At 42.1% G+C, this 20,539-nt stretch overlaps 1 protein-coding gene across 1 annotated transcript; it reads left to right on the top strand.

The window, feature by feature from the left end:
- Nucleotides 1-231: 231 nt before the first annotated feature.
- Nucleotides 232-16,490, top strand: Znf248 (zinc finger protein 248). Its single transcript, XM_051155645.1, has 4 exons — nucleotides 232-257; nucleotides 9,866-10,032; nucleotides 10,287-10,376; nucleotides 14,431-16,490. Exons 1-4 carry the CDS (start codon nucleotides 232-234, stop codon nucleotides 15,927-15,929), a joined length of 1,782 nt encoding a protein of 593 aa, XP_051011602.1. The 3' UTR covers nucleotides 15,930-16,490.
- Nucleotides 16,491-20,539: the final 4,049 nt, after the last annotated feature.

Here is a 20,539-nt window from a genome sequence, read left to right as displayed (position 1 = left end):
GGGTTTTGTAATTGCGTCCCTGATTTCTTTTTTTAAATGAGTTTATTCATCAACAGTTTTATGCATGTACATAGCTTACTCTGGGCACACTCATACCCCGTGCTCTTACCACACCACCCGTCCTCCTCCTACCACGGCCCTGTTCTTCTTTTATGTCTTTTTGTTTTGTTTTGCTTTGTTTTTGTGTTGTGGTCTTATTGGGCTTAACTAGGGCTGCCCTGCCCTACGGCCATGGGTGTGGAGTTATCTGATGGAATGTGAGTAAGAGGGTACATCACCGAAGCTGATGACTTCCCATCCCCCAAAATGCCAACTGCCTATAGCTCCCTTGAGTGGGGCCATGTCCCAAGAGCCTCTCTGTTGTCTAGGAGTGTACACTCAGGAGTTCAATCTTGTGCAGACTCTATGCAGGCAACCACAGCTGCTGTGAGGTCGGGGTGCTGTGGCTATGGCAGGCCCGTAAAACAGCATTTCACAGCCTCCTTCCCATTGTTCAGCTCTTTCATTCCTTCTGCTTCCTCTTTTATGATGCTCATTGAGCCTTAGAGCAGGGGTTCTCAACCTGCAGCTCATGACCCCTTTGGCAGCTGCAGATCAGATATTTCTACATATCAGATATTTATATTATTATTCATAACAGTCATAACAGTAGCAGAACTATAGCTATGAAGTAGCATCAACAGAATTTTATGGTTGGGGTCAGCACACTATGAGGAGCTGTAGTCAAGGGTCACAGCATTAGGATGACTGAGAACCGGAAGTGATGGATGTCCCATTTCAGGCAGAGGACTCAGCAGTCACTTGTTCTCAGCCCCTAGACAGCTCTCTGCATTAACTGCTGTTCACCGCAAAGAGGAGCTTCATTGATGAAGGCTGAGGACCACACTAGTCTATGGGTGCAAACATAAACATTTTTTAAAGGCGAATGTTTAAGACTGTATATTTGACAACATGTCCTTGTACAAAAATAAAGACAGTAGGTTTGCTGCTAGTGTGTATGCCTTTCCTGGCCATGAAGCTTTGGCCAGGTCCACAGTACTGATCATCTGCCTGCTGTGGAGTAGGCACCCCCATGTCATTGTGCCATTATTGGACCAGTAGGCAGATCTTGCCTAGCAAGTTAGTACTGTAGTATGCAGTGTCCAAAGCTGGGAAAGACCATTGCTGACTTTTCTCCCCTAGTTCCCTGCATCGCAGCTTCTAAGCCTATAAATGCAGCCAGAAGGGAGGGAGCTTGCAATTCCAGTGTGGGTTTTCTGTGTGTATGATGTGTTCAGCAGTCAGGACTTACCATCCAGTTCTGTTAGACAACCATGGGCTATGGCTGTGACCTGTATAGCTTGGGGGAGCTTCTGGGGCTTTTCTGGGCAATAACTTCTAGAAAGTTGTATCCAATACTTGGCACTAGGATTTCAATAGTAAAACTCATGGCTTTGGGGCACTGCCCTCCCATTCATGGTTCATACACTTTTAACAATTATGTTGTTTAAATTAATTTGTAATGAGTCTGGGCAGCTGACTCAGTGGGTAGAGTGGATTTCTGCCTAACAATGCCCGTCTGGTGACTTGAATTTGATCTCTAGGACCGAAATAAAAGTGGGAAGAGAATCAATTCCATAGAATTGTCCTTGGAGCTCCACACAGGAGCCATAGAACATGTGCCACCCCCATAAAAAATGCATAAAAATAGAAGACAGAGATATAAGTTAGCTTATGAAGTCGTGTTTTCAGTGTGGCCTTTTCATACATCTTTAGTTTTGGTTGATGCTCCTCCATCATTCCTTCTCTCCAGTGCTCTTATTCCTGTTTAAAGTGTTCATCCCCAGAATTCCTTTCTTCCGTTTTATATAATGCGAGGTTTACCATCCCTACCCTCCTTGATGTCTCTTCCCCTTCTCCTTCCACCAAGGCCTCTTTCTCACATCCAAGTATCTGTAACAGATCAGGTTAAGGATCCACATATAAGAACCTGAAGCCGTGATCCATACAGTAGAGAGAGCATTTGGCTTTTCACCTTGCGGACCTGGGTTGCCTCATGCAGTGCAATATTTTTCAGTTTTTCCACAAGTACCATACTTTTATTTTGATTTACAGCGGAATAAAAGACCATTGTGCATATGTACACTTTAATTGTCTGTTCATTAGTAGGCTGTCATCCAAGTGGGGTCCAGGTCTTACCTACTGTGACTAGAACGATAAAGAACCAGAATGTGTAACCAGCTCTGCAGGAGGATGTAGAGTCCCTTAGGTGTACGTTCACATGTGGTGTAGCTGGGTCGGTGGAGTTGTACTTTTAGGCTTAAAAAACAAATCACGAGACTTATATACAAAGTGGCTGTCTTAGTTACACTTTGCTCACAGTGTATGCGCTCCCCTTTCCTGCACTTTATATCCTGAAGGTTGCCATTCTGGCTGAGGTACAGTGGAATCTTCATTTCCCTGGTGGCTAAGGGCGATTACTGGCCACTTACATTCTTTTGTGAACTCTGTTCAGTTCTACACACATTTTTTAACTGGGTAATTTCTTGATGGTTAGTTTTGTAGTTCTTTGTATATTCTAGATGCTAATTCTCTGTCAGATGTGTAAGAAAAGTTTTCTTCCCCGCGCAGATGTGGGGTGTGGGCCAGACCTGAACTAGGGTCAGGACTGTTGGTGCTCAGGGAGGCCGGTATCTTCCAGAGGCTTCAAGAGAAGGTGCAGTCCTGGCATAGTGATCAGATTTGACTACAGCTCAGACTCACAAGTGGGAAGTTCCACATCTCTCAGCAGCTACAGCAGGAGCTGTGGATGCAGGGTGGGGACAGGTCCTGACCTGATACTGATTCCTTATCTCTCAGTGGCTTCAGGGGAAACTTTGGACCTAGGGTAGGGACTGGATTTAACTTTGCCAGCAGGCATGTTCCAAGTTCCACATCTCCCCTAGTGGCTTCAGGGAAAGCTTTGACCCAGGGAGGGACCAGATTAGGCTCTGGGTAAGACTCACAGATACGGAGAGTGCCCCACATCCCAGCCAGAGCCACAGATCCATGCAGGAGGCCCTAGGTGACAGCGCAATACATGACCCTCAGAGGAAGATTTGAGATAGAGCCTCCAGCCCTAACTAGCAGTCCTACAAGGGAAAATGACACTTCAACCCTACTAGGACTCATTTCTCTACTGAGTACCAGAAACACCGCCACTGAAAGAAAGTGACTTGAGTTTTAAAAATAATAATAATAACAAAAAAAAACCTCAACAAACAAGACTCTAGATGCACACAAGTGCCAGCACAGAAACTGAAACAGCATAAAAAAACCAAGACACATGTCTCCTTAACAAATAACTAATCCTAAACTGCACGGTCTTAGTTAGGGTTTCTATAGCTGTGATGAAGCACACTGACCAAAAACAACTTGAGGAGGAAAGGGTTTAATTCTCTTACGTTTCTAATCCACAGTCTACCATCATCAAAGAAAGTCAGGACAGGAACCTGAGGTAGGCACCTGGAGACAGGAACTGAGGCAGAGGCCATGGTGGAGCGCAGCTTACTGGCTTGCTTGCTTAGCCTGCCTTATAGCACACAGGACCACCAGCCCAGGGAAGCACCACCCACAATGTGCAGTACCAGCTTTCCTATGGCCTGGTCATATGGAGGCATTTTCTCAGCAAGTTTCCTCCTCTCAAGTGACTCTAGCTTGTGTGAAGTTGACATAAAAACTAGCCAGCACAGGGAAAGTACTGGGACACCGTGAAAATGACTGGGGAGAATTTTCAGAGAGTGCAAAAGAATGATGAGTGTGTCCAAACAGTGATTACAAGCTCAAACAATTAAAGAGGACATGGCACACTCCAGGAGTACAAAACCAAAAAGATGAACGAAAAGGAAGTCGGGCCAAGTTATGAAAATAGGATTGCTGACGAAACCCCAAACTGGAATGATGCTGGAAAGACAAACTCAATAAGGTAAATGAAAACACGAGTGGAAAGCCTCACCAGCAGAGCGATTCCTGTAGGAAACAGTCAAGGATAGACACCAAGGTAAAGGAGGTAGATCATATAGTTATGGACAGTGATAAATTAAAAAAAAAATATGAACAGAAAGTGGAAGATTATTGGGACACCATGAAAAGACCTAACATTCAGATTTTGAGCATAAAAATGATAATACCACAAATAGAACATAAAGAATATTTCCAATAAAATCCTAGAAAAATTCCCAAAGCTAGAGAAAAACATGTCCATTTAGACTAGACACAAGAGACCTACAGAACTCCAAATTGACAGGACCAGAAAAGAAACTCCCTAAAACACATTAAAACCACAGAATAAAGACAGGATATTAGAAGCTGCAAGAGAGAAAAGTCACTTATAAAGCAGGCCCATCAATATAATACTTGATTATTCAGAAGACTGATTTAAAGTGAGAAGGGCCTGGAAAGATGTGTTCAGAGTTCTGAAAGGCCATAAATGTCAACCAGACTATTATACTCAGCAAAACTATTAAAATTGGAGAAGAAATCACTTCCCATGATAAAACAGATTAAAATACCGTATGTCTGGTAAGCCAGCTCTACAGAGGGTACTGGAAGGAGTACTTCAGTCAGAAGATGGGTAAACAGTTCACTTGGAACAATTTCAGAACACTTGATCAAGAAAGAAAAGAGGTTAAAAAAGAAACCAACAAAATGCCAAGCATTCATACTCATAATCCCGTTATAACTCCTAACGGTCTCAGTTCCCTCATAAATAGTCACCGACTTGCAGTTTGGATTAGAAAACTGTATTCAACTTTTTGCTCCTTCCAAGAAACACAACTCACTATCAACAATAGATTCCACCTTAGAGTAAAAGGGTGGCAGAGGTGTTCCTAGAAAACAGAACCGAGAAGCAGGCAGCACAGGTCTTTTACTATCCAACAAAATAGACTTCCATCTAGTTAGAGGAGTTCATGGGGCTCCATACTCATTAGAGGAACAATGCACTAGGAAGAATTTATAATTCTAAGCATGTATACACCAATACAAGCAGACCTAACTTCATAAAAGAAATACTTACTATTGGATCTAACACCACAGATTAATCTTAATACAGAAATAGTGGGTGACTTCAATATGTCACTTTCACCAGTAGATGGATGATCTGTACAAAAACTACACAAACAGTAGAGTTAAATAAGCTATCAAATGGATCTACTGGGGATCCATTGAACATGACACAAAAACTAAATACATTTTCTTCTCAGTGGATCATGTAATTCTCTCCAGAATCCACCACATTAAAATACAAAGCAGGATTTAATAAATGTAGGGGGGGAAATTTTTTAAATCTGCATTCATTTAACCACAATGAAATGGGCTAGATATCAACAGCAATAGAAAGTGCTGGCTGGTTTTATGTCAACTGAGAACATGCTTCCATAAGATGTGGCTGTATGCAATTTTCCTAAATAGTGATTGATGGGGAGGGCCCAGCCTAGTGTGGATGGTGCCATCCCTGCTGGTTCTGGGTTCTATCAGACAGGAGGCTAACCAAGCTATAGAGAGGAAACCAGTGAGCAGCATCCTCTCCGTGGCCTCTGCAGCTGTGCTGTGCTTTAGCCCCGGGTGAATGTCTGTCCCGCCTTCCCTCAGTGACGGACTATAGTGTGGAAGTGTAAGCCGACTTGCTTTTGGTCTTGATGCTTCATCATAGCAACAGTAACCCTAGCTAGGACTGAAAGTAAGGAAAACACAAACTCTCAGGGACGGAACAGCAGCGCTATTTTATGATACTAGACTCAAGGAAGAAATTAAGAAGGAAAATTGGAAAGGTCTAGAATTGAATACAAATGAATACAACACACTAAAATCGATGGAACACAGTTGAGATAATCCTAAGAAGAAACTTTAAAATTCTTCATACCTACATCAGAAAACTTGAGAGAGCTAAGTAACTTGATTATGCACCTACAAACCATAAAAAGATAGGAACGAAGCCAGGCCTGGTGGCGCACACCTTTAATCCCAGCACTCGGGAGGCAGAGGCAGGAGGATCACTGTGCATTTGAGGCCAGCCTGGTCTACAAAGCAAGTCTAGGACAGCCAAGGGTACACAGAGAAGCCCTGTCTCGAAAAACCAAAACAAACAAACAAACAAACAAATTAACAATAACAGCATCCCATAGCGATAGGAGGGAAGAGGTCATCAAAAGCAGGGCTGAGATTAATAAAAGAGAAACAAAAGTACAAACAAACAGAAAATAAGCAGTTGATTCTTTGAAAAGAATTGATGATTGACAACACATTAAACAAATTGAACTCCCCCCAAAAGAGAAGACCCATTAATAAAACTATAGATGAAAAGGGAGACATTACAGGAGATACTGAGGAAATTAAGAGATTCACTAAGGATATACTTTAAAACTTTATACTCCATTAACCTTGAAAGTCTAAAAGAAGTGGATGACTTTCTAAATGTGTACAATCAACCACAGATAATAATAGACCCTAACAGCCAATGAGGTTGGAGCAGTAACTTAAAATCTCCCAACTGGAAACCAGGGCCATTTAGGTTCAGAGCAGAATTCTGACAGGGTTTCTAGGGTTTCTCCGTGTAGCCTTGGCTGTCCTAGACTAGCTTTGTAGAGCAGGCTGGCCTCGAACTCACAGAAATCCACCTGCCTCTGCCTCCGGAGTGCTGGGATTAAAGGCGTGTGCCACCACACCCAGCTCTGAAAGGTTTTCAAAGAAGAAATTAACACCAGTACATACCAAATTATTCCACAATAAATAAATAAATAAATAAATAAATAAATAAATACATACATACATACATACGATGGAACTGGAGAGATGGCTCAGAGGTTAAGAGCACTGGTGGCTCTGCCAGAGGTCTTGAGTTCAATTCCCAGAAGCCACATGGTGACTCAGAACCGTCTATATTGAGATCTAGTGCCCTCTTCTGGCTTGTAGGTGTACATGCAGGCAGAACACTATATTAAATAAATAAATAAATAAATAAATCTTTAAAAAAAATAAAAAAAAGAATGGAACCCTTCCAATTAATTTTTTGAGACAATTTCTCAGTGTGTCATGCTGGCTGTCCTGAAATTCATTATGTAGACCAGGCTGACCTCAAACTCCCAGAGATTCACTGAATTAAAGGTGTGTGCCACCACGCCTTGCCCAAATTCTTTTTGTGAAGCCAGTGTTGCTGCAATACTAAAGCCAGGCAAAGACCCAACAAAGAACTATAGAGCCAATTTGATAAACATAGACACAATTTTTTTTCAATAAAGAACTTGAAAGCCAAATTCAAAAACATATAAAAAATATTATGTACCATGATCTAGACAGCTTCATCTCAACGACAGAGGGATGATTCAGCAGGCTCAACGCAATAAATATCACTACCCCACAAGTAGTTTCAAGTCCAGAAACCATGTCATTAGATGCAGAAAGGCCTTTGACAAAGTCGACATCCTTTCGTGATAAAAGTCCTGGAGAACCCATGGAAACGAAATATTCTAACATAAAGACAATATACGGTCATCCCACAGCCATCGTGCTAAGTGGAGAAGACTAGGAGCACTTCTGCTGTGCCAGGGTCAAGAGAGATGCCCGCCTTATCCAGCCCTATTTAACAGTGCTTGACGTCTTACCTAGAGCAGTGGGACAGCAGGAGGCAGAGGGAGTGCAGATAGAAAAGGACAAACTCACAAGCACCAATATTTGCAGATGATACAATGCTGCACATAAAAGACCCTGAAGACTCCACCAGAAATTACTTAAAGCTGATAAAAAACCAGAAAATTAGCAAGAGGCAAGCTCTCTCTCACACACACACACACACACACACACACACACACACACCCATAGCCTTCTTACAAGCCAGCAGTGAGCATACAGAGAAAGAAATCGGGGAAATGATTCCATTCACAATAGCCTCAAGAAAAAAAAAAAGAAAGAAAGAAAGAAACTTTTAAAAGAGTAAATATACCAAAGGAACTGAAAGACCTGTAAAATGAAAGCTTATAAGACACTGAAGAAAGAAAGTAATGAAGATGCAGGAAGGTGGAAAAGCTCCCGTCTCCATGTACTGATAGGATTAATGTCGTGAAACTGGCCGTCCTATCCGATGCAATCTACAGACTCGGTGCAGTCCTCATTAAAAATTGGAACACAATTCTTTACAGAAATTGAAGAAAATAGTTTTAAAATTCATATGGAAAAACAGAAGACCCAGAATAGCCCCAAAGAGTAAAAAAACTGCCTGTAGAAATCACCACCCCTAATTTTAAGTTATTATAAATAGAGCTGTAGAACAGTCATAAAATGATATCTTTAAAATAGACACATTTATTAATGGGATGGAATCGAGGACCCAGGTAAAACCTCATAAACTTAGAGCCACACGAATTTTGAAGAAGGGGCCCAAACACACATTGGAGAAGATGGCATCTTCAACAAATAGTCCTGGTCTGAGTAGCTACATGTCAGAGAGTGAAACAGCAGCCTTCCCCCTCACTCCTAATAAAAGTCCAAAATGAAAAATACATGGAGGACCTCAACAGTAGACTTGGTACCCAAACCCTACTGGAGGAAAAGGGTAATGCTCTTCAACTAACAGGCATAGGTGATGGCTTTCTGAACCGGGTCCTGATGGCATAGTCAACCAACAGCTGACACAGGGACCTCGTGCAACTAAAATGTGTCTGTACAGCAAAAGACATCACTCAAGTTGCAGCCCCCTAGCCCTCCCCTGGGGGTGTTTGCTATGCCATCACTATTCCTGGGTGAATACACTGTGAAGATAGTTAACTGTCATCTTTGCAAACACCACCTCTCAGTACCAGCTTTAGAGGACGCTGGGGTACTAATAACAGTGCTCCGTGTGCTAATGTGTAGTCATTTGAGTGAGTGGGAAAAGAGAGCCAGAAAGGGGAGTAGGAAACCATTGGGAGCCCTTTGGTCTGCTGGCTTAACTTCTTCTACAGCACAGCATCGCACCCCTCGTGGAGCTGTTGAATCCTCCCAGCCTTTCACTTTTCCCCCCTGTATTTCCTCTGTTCCACTGAATGTTTAGTCACAATTTATGTTGAAGCTTAATCATCTCCATAGCCGACTCTCTCGTGGGTCTGTTTGTTTTGCTTATTTTATTTCTTGTTCACTATTGGGTCATAAACCACAAAACTGCTACTGTGGTTAGTAAAACTACTGTGCTCAAAAAAATAAAAAATGCGGGGCTGGAGAGATGACTCAGTGGTTAAGAGCACTGGCTGCTCTTCCAAAGGTCCTGAGTTCAGTTCCCAGCAACCACATGGTGGCTCACAACCATCTGTAGTGCGATCTCATGCCCTCTTCTGCTGTGCAGGTGTACATGGAGGTAGAACACTGTATACATAATAATAAATAAACCTTTAAAAAAATCCACGAGAGTCCAGAAAACAACCTCCTCAAGCAGAGAGCATTCATCCTGTTTTGCAGGTGTTAAACTCAGGGCAGGTGCTGCAGTCAGCCCCACTAGTGGGAGCCTGCCCCTTGCTTATCAATATCATCATTTATTTAACACTTTCAAGTTCTACTTCCTAATAAAGAGTGAAGTCTACTCCGGGCTTACAATGTCCATTTATTAAATGCACACACACACACACACACACACACACAGAGACACACACAAATCCTTACCAGGTCATAAGCACTTTGCGAATAGAACTGTGATTTTGATGGCCTCAGCAGTATTCATAGCAAGTAAAACACTCCCAGACCTTTAGCAGAATCTCAATTTGTACAAGGTATTTTCTTTCATTCTACGCAGTGTAGCCAAAGTGGGGGGGCTATCCTGTTTATTATTTTTCAGTAAACTCTAAAGAAACTCATTCTACTAAATCTTCTCTGTATTGCTCAGTCCTAATGACTTCATACGGAAAAAGACTATTTTGTTACAGGAGCAAGTGTCATTCAAGGATGTGTGTGTGGATTTCACCAAGGAAGAGTGGTACTTGCTGGACCCCGCTCAGAAGGGGCTTTACAGAGATGTGACCCTGGAGAATTACAGCAACTTTGTCTCAGTCGGTAAGGGTTTGTGCTCAGGGGCTGCTAGTCACACCCATTTCCAAGGCTGGCGGGGGAACACTTGTAGTTTCCAATTTGAGGGTCTGGGATGACTGATCCCTTTTGCTGTGACAGTGGGGTCTTCTCACCTCTCTGCAGTCACCTTCGGAAGCTGTGTCTTTCTTCTTTGTTTTGTTTGTTGTTTGTTTGTTGTTATTGATCCCTTCACACAGCTGAGCTATTGAGCCTCCATCCTGTGTTGCTTTGTATTACAGGATATTGTGTTACTAAGCCTGAAGTGATCTTCAAGATAGAGCAAGGAGAAGAGCCGTGGGTAGCAGAAAATGGATTCCAGTGCCATCCAGGTACAGTAGTGCATTCCCTGTCAAGGGAAAGTAACCTGTGGCGTTGGTGAGTTAGGTCACCTTTGGAATATGTTCTCAGAAATTCCTATTTTACTGTAAGTATTTGGATTTTTTTTTTTTTTTTTCTGAAACAGGGTCTCTCTGTGTAGCCTTGGCTGTCCTGGACTTGCTTTGTAGACCAGGTTGGCCTTGAACTCACAGCTATCCGCCTGCCTCTGCCTCCCAGGTGCTGGGATTAAAGGCATGCACCATCACGCCCAGGTTGTAAATCTTTGGAAATGACCAAGAATGGCGTCCCGCATCTTGTTGTTTGAATGACTCCTCCATCTGCCTCTCTCCCATAAATACTTTTTCTTTTGCTTTGACATTTTGGAGTGACTTATTTTTACCTATAAATCCAAAGTCAGTTGGCTTCATCTTAGATGTTTTTTTTTTGGTTAGTCTCCATTTACCTTTAAAAATGATGCACCTTCTGTCTGTTTTCTTTGGACACCATTCATTATCTAGCATGTACCATGTACTTCTGAATATTCCCCTTAGCAGCTGTATAACAGTGAGCATTCACTGTGATACACTCATGTTCTAAGAAATTAAGAGAGTAATATACCAGCTGTTACAGGATATATGCTACAGTGACCAGCACAAGCTTGTAGATACAGTTATGTATTTGCACATATACTTGAGTACATGCATGTGGTGTATATTATACAAAGTTGGATAGTGGTAAGTATGCTGCAGAGAGCTCACACAGGGCAAGGGAGAGTAAGCCATAATGAACTTGTTCAGCCTGCTTTCTTATAGAACCCGGCACCACCAGCCCAGGGGTAGCATCTCCTACAATGGGCTGGGCCTTCCCCATCTGTAGGGAGAGTATGGCCGACAGGACAGGCTTGCCTACAGTGGGACCTTACGGAGGCAGCTTCCCAATTGCGTTCTCCTCTCCTCAGATGACTGGAGCTGTGTCAAGTTGACATAAAACTAGCCAGCAAACTTTTCTGTGCTTGAAATATGTTTATAGTCTCTCCCTTGTCTAAATTTTCATTTCCCTTTCATCTTCCCCCCCAAATAATACTGTATCCGGGAAGTGTTCAGACACTGCATGCTCACCATATCCCGTTGGTGTTCTGAGTCACACAGGACAATCAAAGAAAGAGGGTCACTCCGGAATGGCATCAGGCTCTGAGGCAGCAGCGAGGTCCGGCCTCGATGAGCGGAACCTCCAGCAGCCACACAGAAGCATGTTTATGGATCATGTTGTTTTTTCGTATAAAAAAAATTCCTATACCAAAGCCCTTGAAGGAAAACATCACGCCCCACAACTTGAGTCCTTATTTTCACAGTACCCAGTAATGCAAGATGTTCCAGGTGTGCCAGGGCTGTCTTGTGACTAAAGTCATGCAAAGGCTGTACAGTGCCTTTAGAAAAACAACTCAGGGCTAGAGAGATGGCTCAGAGGTTAAGAGCACCATCTGCTCTTCCAAAGGTCCTGAGTTCAATTGCCAGCAACCACATGGTGGCTCACAACCATCCATAATGAGATCTGGTGCCCTCTTCTGGTGTACATGCAGGCAAAACACCGTATACTTAGTAAATAAATCTTTCTTTTAAAAAGGAAGAAAAAAAAACTCTTCGGATAATAAAGCACAGTCACTGTTTTCTACAATGATTTCTTTAAGGCCAAAGTACAAAAGTATTTCATCCTAATGTTTACCCTAGATACAGTGAAAAACATCTATTTCATTCTAATGTTTACCCGAGATACAATGATTTTATTAGAATTGCATTACAAATACCCTTTAAGTTAGAGCCATTTTGGCTATTACTACCACATGCCCACCAGTGGCTGTAGGGCCAGAGCGCAGATCTGGTCATCCTGGTTTCCTAGGATTTCTTTCTCACTGATATTTTATTCTTTCCAAAAGAAGGATCCCTGAGTTGTCCCTTCTGGCCTGCTGGTAGTGCTGGCCAGCCACGGACCCCAGCTCCAGAGAAGCCGTTTCCTTGGTACATTTAGAAGGTGTTCTGGAGCATGTTCCCTACACGCTCTCAGCCTCCTTCCCAGTTTTCCTGTACATTCCATCCCACCAGGGAGAGGCTGAAGATAACCTTTGTGTAGCTGCTGTACTGTTTCCCCAGAGAACACAAAGGGAACAGGACTAGTCATAGCCGTCAGGAGCCAGCCTCTGGTCCTGACAAGCGATGCAGCACTGAGCAAAGGGCTTATTTCATGTTGCAGGGAATTACAGGGACGGCAGCTTCTAACGGTCAGGACAGGTGGCGTCTGAAGGTGGTGTGGATGTTGTAGGAAACTTCGGTTTTTATTCTTTTTATTATTATTTTTCAACATTCTTCAATTAAAGTGGCATTTATTGGAAGATGTAGGTTCTGAAGAGAGCCAAGGCTGGGGTGTGGCTGCCTGAGAGAGGAATATTGCTGACATGGAGTCAGCACTCTGGAGGGGTTTTTCTTCATCCCTCTATGTACAGATTTCTAATGGGCATGTTGAATGCTGATTTGAACATTTATTGTAAGTCAATTTATATAAAGTTTTATTTGTTTGCTTATTTTTTAAGGTTTTTTTTCCCTAGGGTCATACCTTAATGTTGGTCTCTGGGACAGTAGATTGCTATAGGTTTTAATGTTGGTCTCTGGGACAGTAGATTGCTATAGGTTTTTAATGTTGGTCTCTAGGACAGTAGATTGCTATAGGTTTTTAATGTTGGTCTCTGGGACAGTAGATTGCTATAGGTTTTAATGTTGGTCTCTGGGACAGTAGATTGCTATAGGTTTTTAATGTTGGTCTCTGGGACAGTAGATTGCTGTAGGTTTTAATGTTGGTCTCTGGGACAGTAGATTGCTATAGGTTTTTTAAACGCATGGCTAACATTTTTGTATTGAGCACCAACAGTTGAGGATGGCCAAGGTTTTTGATAAAGCATATTGAAAGTCTCAATCACAAGTGTGATGGTTAGGGGGCCCACATGTGACTAAAATACACAGATGATATTGGGCAGTAAAGCAGAAAACCTATGTGCAAATGAAAAACCTGGAAGTAAAGCCAGACCTAAGCACCCAGTATAGGAAAATCCATGCGCTGAGGGGGTCAGAGTGACCAGCATATGGAAGATGGCATACGAAGAAGAGTATAAGATAAGCTAGGGTGCTGCCAAATATACTTCCTCCTTTGTTACATTTCTCAGATGGTCTGTGTATTTAAAACTGTTCAACTACTCCTTTGTGAGTTTTCTGTTCATTGGATCACAGCTCAGATGACCGCCATCCGCTAGTACTACACTGTATTTGGAGTTTATTTCTCCTTTCATGCTTTCCCACAGCATTTCAGAAAACTATTTCTGTAGATAAGGCTTTCAGACTGTCCTTTCGAACCTCAAGAAATGGGTGTTTCCAAAACTCTAATTAGTTTACCATGCACAGTATAGAAGGCATGGCGTCTCATGGGGACCTCTTCCAGTGCTCCGCGGCACAGTGGGGCGGCAGCAGGCTCACTGTGTGTCTTGTTCCTGCCCAATGCAGTTCACCCTCTGAGGCCCCTGACTGCTGACTGTACCGCTTGGCTGGTTTCCGTTGCTTGTTGGGCTCAGCTCATCATTTTTAATACTGTCCCTTCTGAATCAGCTTCTCTAGTTACCTGTGGGTTGATATTATTTCACATTTTTATTTCTAGTTTTGAGATTTATAATGTTTTAAATATTATAACCAGTTCTCCACCCCCCCCCCCCCCCGCTTTCACGGCAGCATATATATATATATTTTCTCTTCAAACACGCAAAGGAAATACGTTGGATTCAATTTGTACCAGGAAACTCAATTTAAAACAAAAGAACAAACTATATAAAAACAATTCTATAAAAGCTCACAACCATCAGATGTGTTAAGATACTTTAGCTTCCTAAGTCCTTCCTTTTATGGGGCCCTTTTCTCCGCGTGCCTGCTGTCTCTGTGTGTTTCCTTGCCCTTAATAAAAGCCTTAAAAAAAAAAAAAAAGACAAGTATTAAGATTCATAAGATATGCTGATTTTTTTCTCATTTGTAGAAAGGAAATGGAAAGTGGATGACCTAATAGAGAGCAACCAGGAAAATCAAGATGAACATTTTTGGCCACTCATGTTCACCAACAAGATCATACAGCTAGAGAGAGGCGGAAACCCAAGGAAAACGTACAGTCTAGACACTGACCCTGTTTCTTCAAGAAGTTTTCTGCTCAAAATATGTGACTCGTGTGAAATGAATTTAAAGAATATTTCAAGTATAATTATTAGTAAAAAGAACTATTCCAGAAAGAAGGCTAATGAGTTTAATATATGTGAGAAACCACTCCCTGATGGTAGGCCTGAGAGAATTCCTGTAGGAGCAAAGTCATATAAATATGATGGAAAAAGAGATGTCCTCAGCCTATGCCACGATCTCACCCAGCCAATTTCTGATCAGCCTTTTGAGTACAGTCAAAATGGACAAAGCTTCTGTGAGGAGGCGGCCCTTTGTACCAAACAGAGCTCTCAGCTGGGGCAGAGCCTCTACAAACACGCTGAATGCAGAAGAGCATTCGCTGACAGTTTGAAGCTCGGTGTATCTCGGAAAACGCATTTGCACATGGAGCCACGTGAGTGCAGTATTTGCAGGAAGTCCCTTTGTGTGGATTTACAATTTGGACCCCAGAGGCTTCTTTCAGGAAACATTCCTTATGAGCGTACTGAGTATGGGAGAATCTTCTGTGACCGCTCCGCTTTCATTGCTCATCAGGAAGCTGCCACAAGGAAGATTGCCCACGAGTGTAAAGTGAGTAACAAAACTTGGGGAAAGTCGGCTCTCTTTAGACATCACATGATGCACATGGCGGGGAAACCCTATGAATTCACAGAAAATGGGAAGCATTTCAGCAAAAAATCACATCCCACCCCGTCTCGAAGGGCTCACTTGGGAGAAAAAACCTTTGAATGTGGTGAGTGTGGAAAGATGTTTTGGGAGAAATCAAACCTTACCCAGCATCAGCGGACACACACAGGAGAGAAACCATACGAATGTGCTGAATGTGGGAAAGCCTTCTGCCAGAAACCGCACCTGACCAACCACCAGCGAACACACACGGGAGAGAAGCCCTATGAATGCAAGCAGTGCGGGAAAACATTCTGTGTCAAGTCAAACCTCACTGAACATCAAAGGACACACACGGGGGAGAAACCCTATGAATGTAGTGCGTGTAGGAAATCCTTCTGCCACAGGTCAGCCTTAACTGTCCATCAGAGAACACACACAGGGGAAAAACCATTCATATGCAACGAATGTGGGAAGTCATTTTGTGTGAAGTCAAACCTGATAGTCCATCAGAGAACTCACACAGGGGAGAAGCCCTATAAATGCAATGAATGTGGGAAAACCTTCTGTGAAAAGTCAGCTCTTACTAAACACCAGAGAACTCACACTGGGGAGAAGCCCTATGAATGCGGTGTATGTGGGAAGACCTTCAGTCAGAGGTCGGTACTCACGAAACATCAGAGAATTCACGCGAGGGCACAAGCTTTTTCAGTGTCCTGAGTGTTCAGCGTTCCTATGCCTGTCAAGTCAGTTGAATAGTCCTAAAAGTGAGTCTCGAGCCTGCCAAAGAATACCACAGAGTACTAGACAATGCCATTTTGTTGAAACGCACGAAAGCTTTCAAGAAAACAAAAACTGTAATTAGAAAGATTGTATTGAGGGGAAATTACTCATATAAATATGGTAAAAGTCTATAGAAGTTTAATTGTGTTGTCTTTCAATTATGTTTCAAAATCATATTTTAAATATAATGAGTAATACTGTTTTCACTTGTATTCATAGGAAAGTATGAAACTTAAAAATGAGTGACATTGAACATATATGTAAGAAACAGCTCATGTTTATAGACCTTGTGTGAATATGTTATTGTAACAGAAATTTAGGAAGCAGTTGATTTGTGTGTTGGAGCCCAATAAGGATGTGAGGAAGAAACAGGAACCCTTAGGTTAATAACTATATACTGTCCATACTAGGTGCCACAGTGTCTGTAGGATGAAAGGATTGTGTATGTTTATGGACATATGTGTGAATATGGGTCTATATGTATTTATGTAAATATATTTGCATGCGTGTACCTATACACAAATGGTTATGTCATAAAGGCAGCTCATACCAACTTAAAAGTGCTGATAATTGCTAAAAATTTTAGGAATTTTGTTAAACTTACATGAAGTTACAGTTAAATTATCTTGAGAGTAAAGGAAATAAATAACAGTCATTATTCCTAGTAACTTGCTGCATTTCCGTTGTCTTTGCTGCATCCCGTTGGTGTGCATGCTGAGAGTGCTGTAGCGTGGTGTGCCGCTGCAAATCTCTTCCACATCCCACCATGTGCCCTCCCTACTCTCACGCTGGTAGCTTGGCCTTAGACTGTTTACACTGTGGAAACTGACGAACCATGTGTTTAAGGTACTGATTTTTCTCAGAGAAGCTATGTGTATATAAACCAGATGGCAGATTTATAACATAAACTACCCATCTTTGCATTTCATAAAACAAATGGTTATGGCCATCATTACCAAACTGCCTTTACGGTAAAGAAGTGAAAAGACAGTTTATTGAGCCTTTTAATCACCTCAGAACTGTTCTAAATCTCACCATACTCTGGATAGCTTGGCCAGTATATGCTTCAACTGACATTATTCCACACATAACAGACTTTTCGCTGTTCTGGACCATGAACAAGTATGGTCATTGTTACCATCTGCCCATGTGGTAGAAAAATCAAGGTATATTCCTGAGAGTTTTCCTTAGCTACCTCTGTGTCAATCATAGAAATGTTAATAGAAATGGTTACATGGCTTAACGTGAGTTGTAAATGGTAATACTACACTCTACACATTAAACATGGTAATGTATAATAAAATGTTCATTTTACACCCATGGTATTTCATTGTGTATCTACTTAGGGATGGTTACATGTAACCATAGTTCTGTGTAATTCAATAATTACATAACTGTTTAGAACTAGAGGCTCGTGCATAGTGTCTCTTCCTCCTTGGTTCTATTCCCAATACCTCCTGGAAACACACTGATCAGTAGTTTAAGAGATGCTGGTCATGGTGGGCACGGTGGCGCATGCCTTTAATCCCAGCACTCAGGAGGCAGAGGCAGGCGGATCTCTGTGAGTTTGAGGCCAGCCTGGTCTACAAAGTGAGTCCAGGACAGCCAAGGAACCCTGTCTCAAAAAAAACCCAGGGGGGGGGGGTGGCGGAGGTATATGCTGGTCACCTTCTTCCCTCTGAGTCTTATCTCTTTGTGTTCCTCCCCAGATGGTTTGGGGAATGAATCCAGATTAGTGACAGCTAACCATGGAAAGTCCACTCTGGCAGTTCTGTTGAGGCTGGAGAATGCTGTGTAATGCTAGAATGCTTGTCAGTGGTGGAGCTGTCATCGCACGAGAAGACGCATGAAAAGAGACCATGCCTTTTTAATGTACTTATTTACACCTGTATATGATGCTGGCATATAGTTTGTGGTCTGGAAGGGTAGTGGCTTGAAGATGACAGTGCACACAGTGAAAAAAGCTGACCCAGATACAATGTCATGGAGTTATTTAATCCTCTACAAATACCTTTTGTAGACTTCTGGGCCTTCATATTATTTTGAGCAAAACCCACTTCTTGTTTATTGTTAGGAGTGTCTGGTACTTCGATCTACTAACAGAGATTGCTTTTCCAGGTCTAACATTCTGTACAGTGGCTTGTGGGACAAATTCCTTTCAACAGTTTGATGCAGGGGAGGATGTTTTTTCCCCTCGTTTTTCAAGACAGGGTTTCTCTGTGTAGCCTTGGCTGTCCTAGACTCTCTTTGTAGACCAGGCTGGCCTTGAACTCACAGCGATCCACCTGCCTGTGCCTCCCAAGTGCTGAGATTAAAGGCGTGCGCCACCACACCCGGCAGGAGGATGCTTTTTAAAGCCAGAGTTCTTTCTGGTGGAAAATAGAATCCTTCGAATAAAAAGATTTCAGTGGTAGACTTGACTCTAGTAATGTGGTCTAGAAACAAGGGATGTGAAACACACCGAGACTAGAGCCTACACGTAGCCTCTTGCATTCTGACAAGGATGTAAGATGGATTATCATATCCAGTTTAAGCTGCTGTCACTGAGGAGAAACTGTCACTATCAAAGCTGTGGTACCAAGTTGCTAGTACCTTATTTTGAAGAAGCCAACCAGGTGCATCTGCAGTTGAGCCCAGAGAAGGGGGAGGGAAGCCTGGGTAGCGAAAATGTGGGAGCAGCAGCTTAGTGGTTTTCACTTCCGTAAATTCCTATATTCTTAGCATTGGAAATAAAGTTATTTTACTAATTGTTTCCATTATTTTGTGTTGACCTTCATGTGAATAAAATCTTCTATGAATAAATTTCCTTTGACAATGAGTCCTATAGCAGGTGTACCTCTCTTTGGACACGTTAAATTGCATTATTTACACTATCCCCCTGTGACGTTCCTTGTTCTATGTTGTGTGAAGTAAGCATCCCTGCCTTTCCCCTATAAATCAGTGATGTGTCTCTGCACTTTTTAACTCATCCACCGTTGTTGATCAGCTACGGTATTATATCTTTATGCATCAAGTTGTGGCTATTGGTTTAATATGCTCAATGCAACTTTTCAACATCTTTGTCCTTACTTGCATTCTAGTACTGTGATGAATTACTATGACAAGAAGCAACTTGGGGAGGAAAGGGTTTCTTTGGCTTCACATCCCACTTATAGTCTAAGGGAAGTCAGATCAGGAAACTGAGGCAGGAACTAATGCAGAGGCCATGAAAGAGGAGTGCTGATTGCCTGCTTGCTCTCCATGGCTTGCTCAATATGCTTTCTTATATATCCTAGGGCCACATGCCCAGGGTGGGCACCACTCAGAGTGCCAGTTTGATGGAGGCATTGAAGCTCCCTCTTCCTAGATGACTCTGGCTTTATCAAGTTAACCAACCCCCACCCCCTCCAATAATTAGTTTATTAGTAGCAGGTTCTATCCCTGTGATCACAGAGTAGGCCTTGATCCAAACTGGAAGCATTTGAGTGACCATTTGTTAAAAAAAAAAAAAAAAAAAAAAAAAAAAAAGCCAGTTAGAACTCATCATAGAGAACGTTGAGTGGCCTCGATGGATCAGTTTATGTTGTTCCAGTAGTTGGGTCAGGAAAATCCATTTGTACTGGAGTATATTCATGGCTGGGTTCACATACATAAAATACATTTGCAAAGGATATGGGTGATTTTAAATGCTACAAAGAAAAATTAAAATAGGAAAAGTTATCAGAAAGGATGGCTTGATCTTAGGCAAATCAAACGGGCTTCATTGAAAAGGCTTCGCTGAAGGATGAGCAAACAAGAGTAACCCCAGCCCATTAGCAGTGTGTGATCTTGGAGCCCCACTTTCTCCAGTAGACAGAATATCTGGACAAAATATAAACAGGGACATCAGAATTAAATGGCACAGTACATCAAATGGACTTAGCAGACATCTACAGGATAGTCCACCCAAACACCAAGGACTATGCAGTCTGTTGAGCAGTCAGTGACACTTCTATAAACTGGACAGTGTTATGAGACACAAAACAAAGGTTAAAAGATTCAGAAAATTTAAAATCATACATCCTATATGACCATAATGAAATTAACATTTAAAATTGACAGCAAACAAATCTCTCTTAAGTACAAAACTCCATGGAGATTAAACAACTCTCTATTGAATAATGAAATCAAAAAAGTAAAAAAAAAAAAAAAAAAAAATTCCTGGGACTAAATAAAAATAACACAGTGCAACAACCTCTCTGAGACACATTAAAAACCAGAAAATGATTTAATGATGCAACTCAAGAAATTTGAAAACTCGGAACAAACCAAACCCAAGTCCAGTAGGCAGCAATACAAATCAGAGCAGAGCCAGCTGTGGTGGCCCACATGTTTAATCCCAGCACTTGCAAGGCAGAGGCAGGCGAATCTCTCTGAGTTTTGTGGAAAAACCAAATAAACAACCAACCAACCAATCAAAAAAACTGGTCCACATGGAGGATTCTAGGCCAGACAGGGTGGCATAGTGAGACCCTATTTTTAAAAAATGCAGAAATTAATGAAATAGAAACAAAGAAAACAATATGAAG

Source organism: Acomys russatus, chromosome 13 (assembly GCF_903995435.1).
Source record: "Acomys russatus chromosome 13, mAcoRus1.1, whole genome shotgun sequence".
In the NCBI taxonomy this organism is placed as follows: domain Eukaryota; kingdom Metazoa; phylum Chordata; class Mammalia; order Rodentia; family Muridae; genus Acomys; species Acomys russatus.
This window is presented reverse-complemented; position numbering and strand designations above follow the sequence as displayed.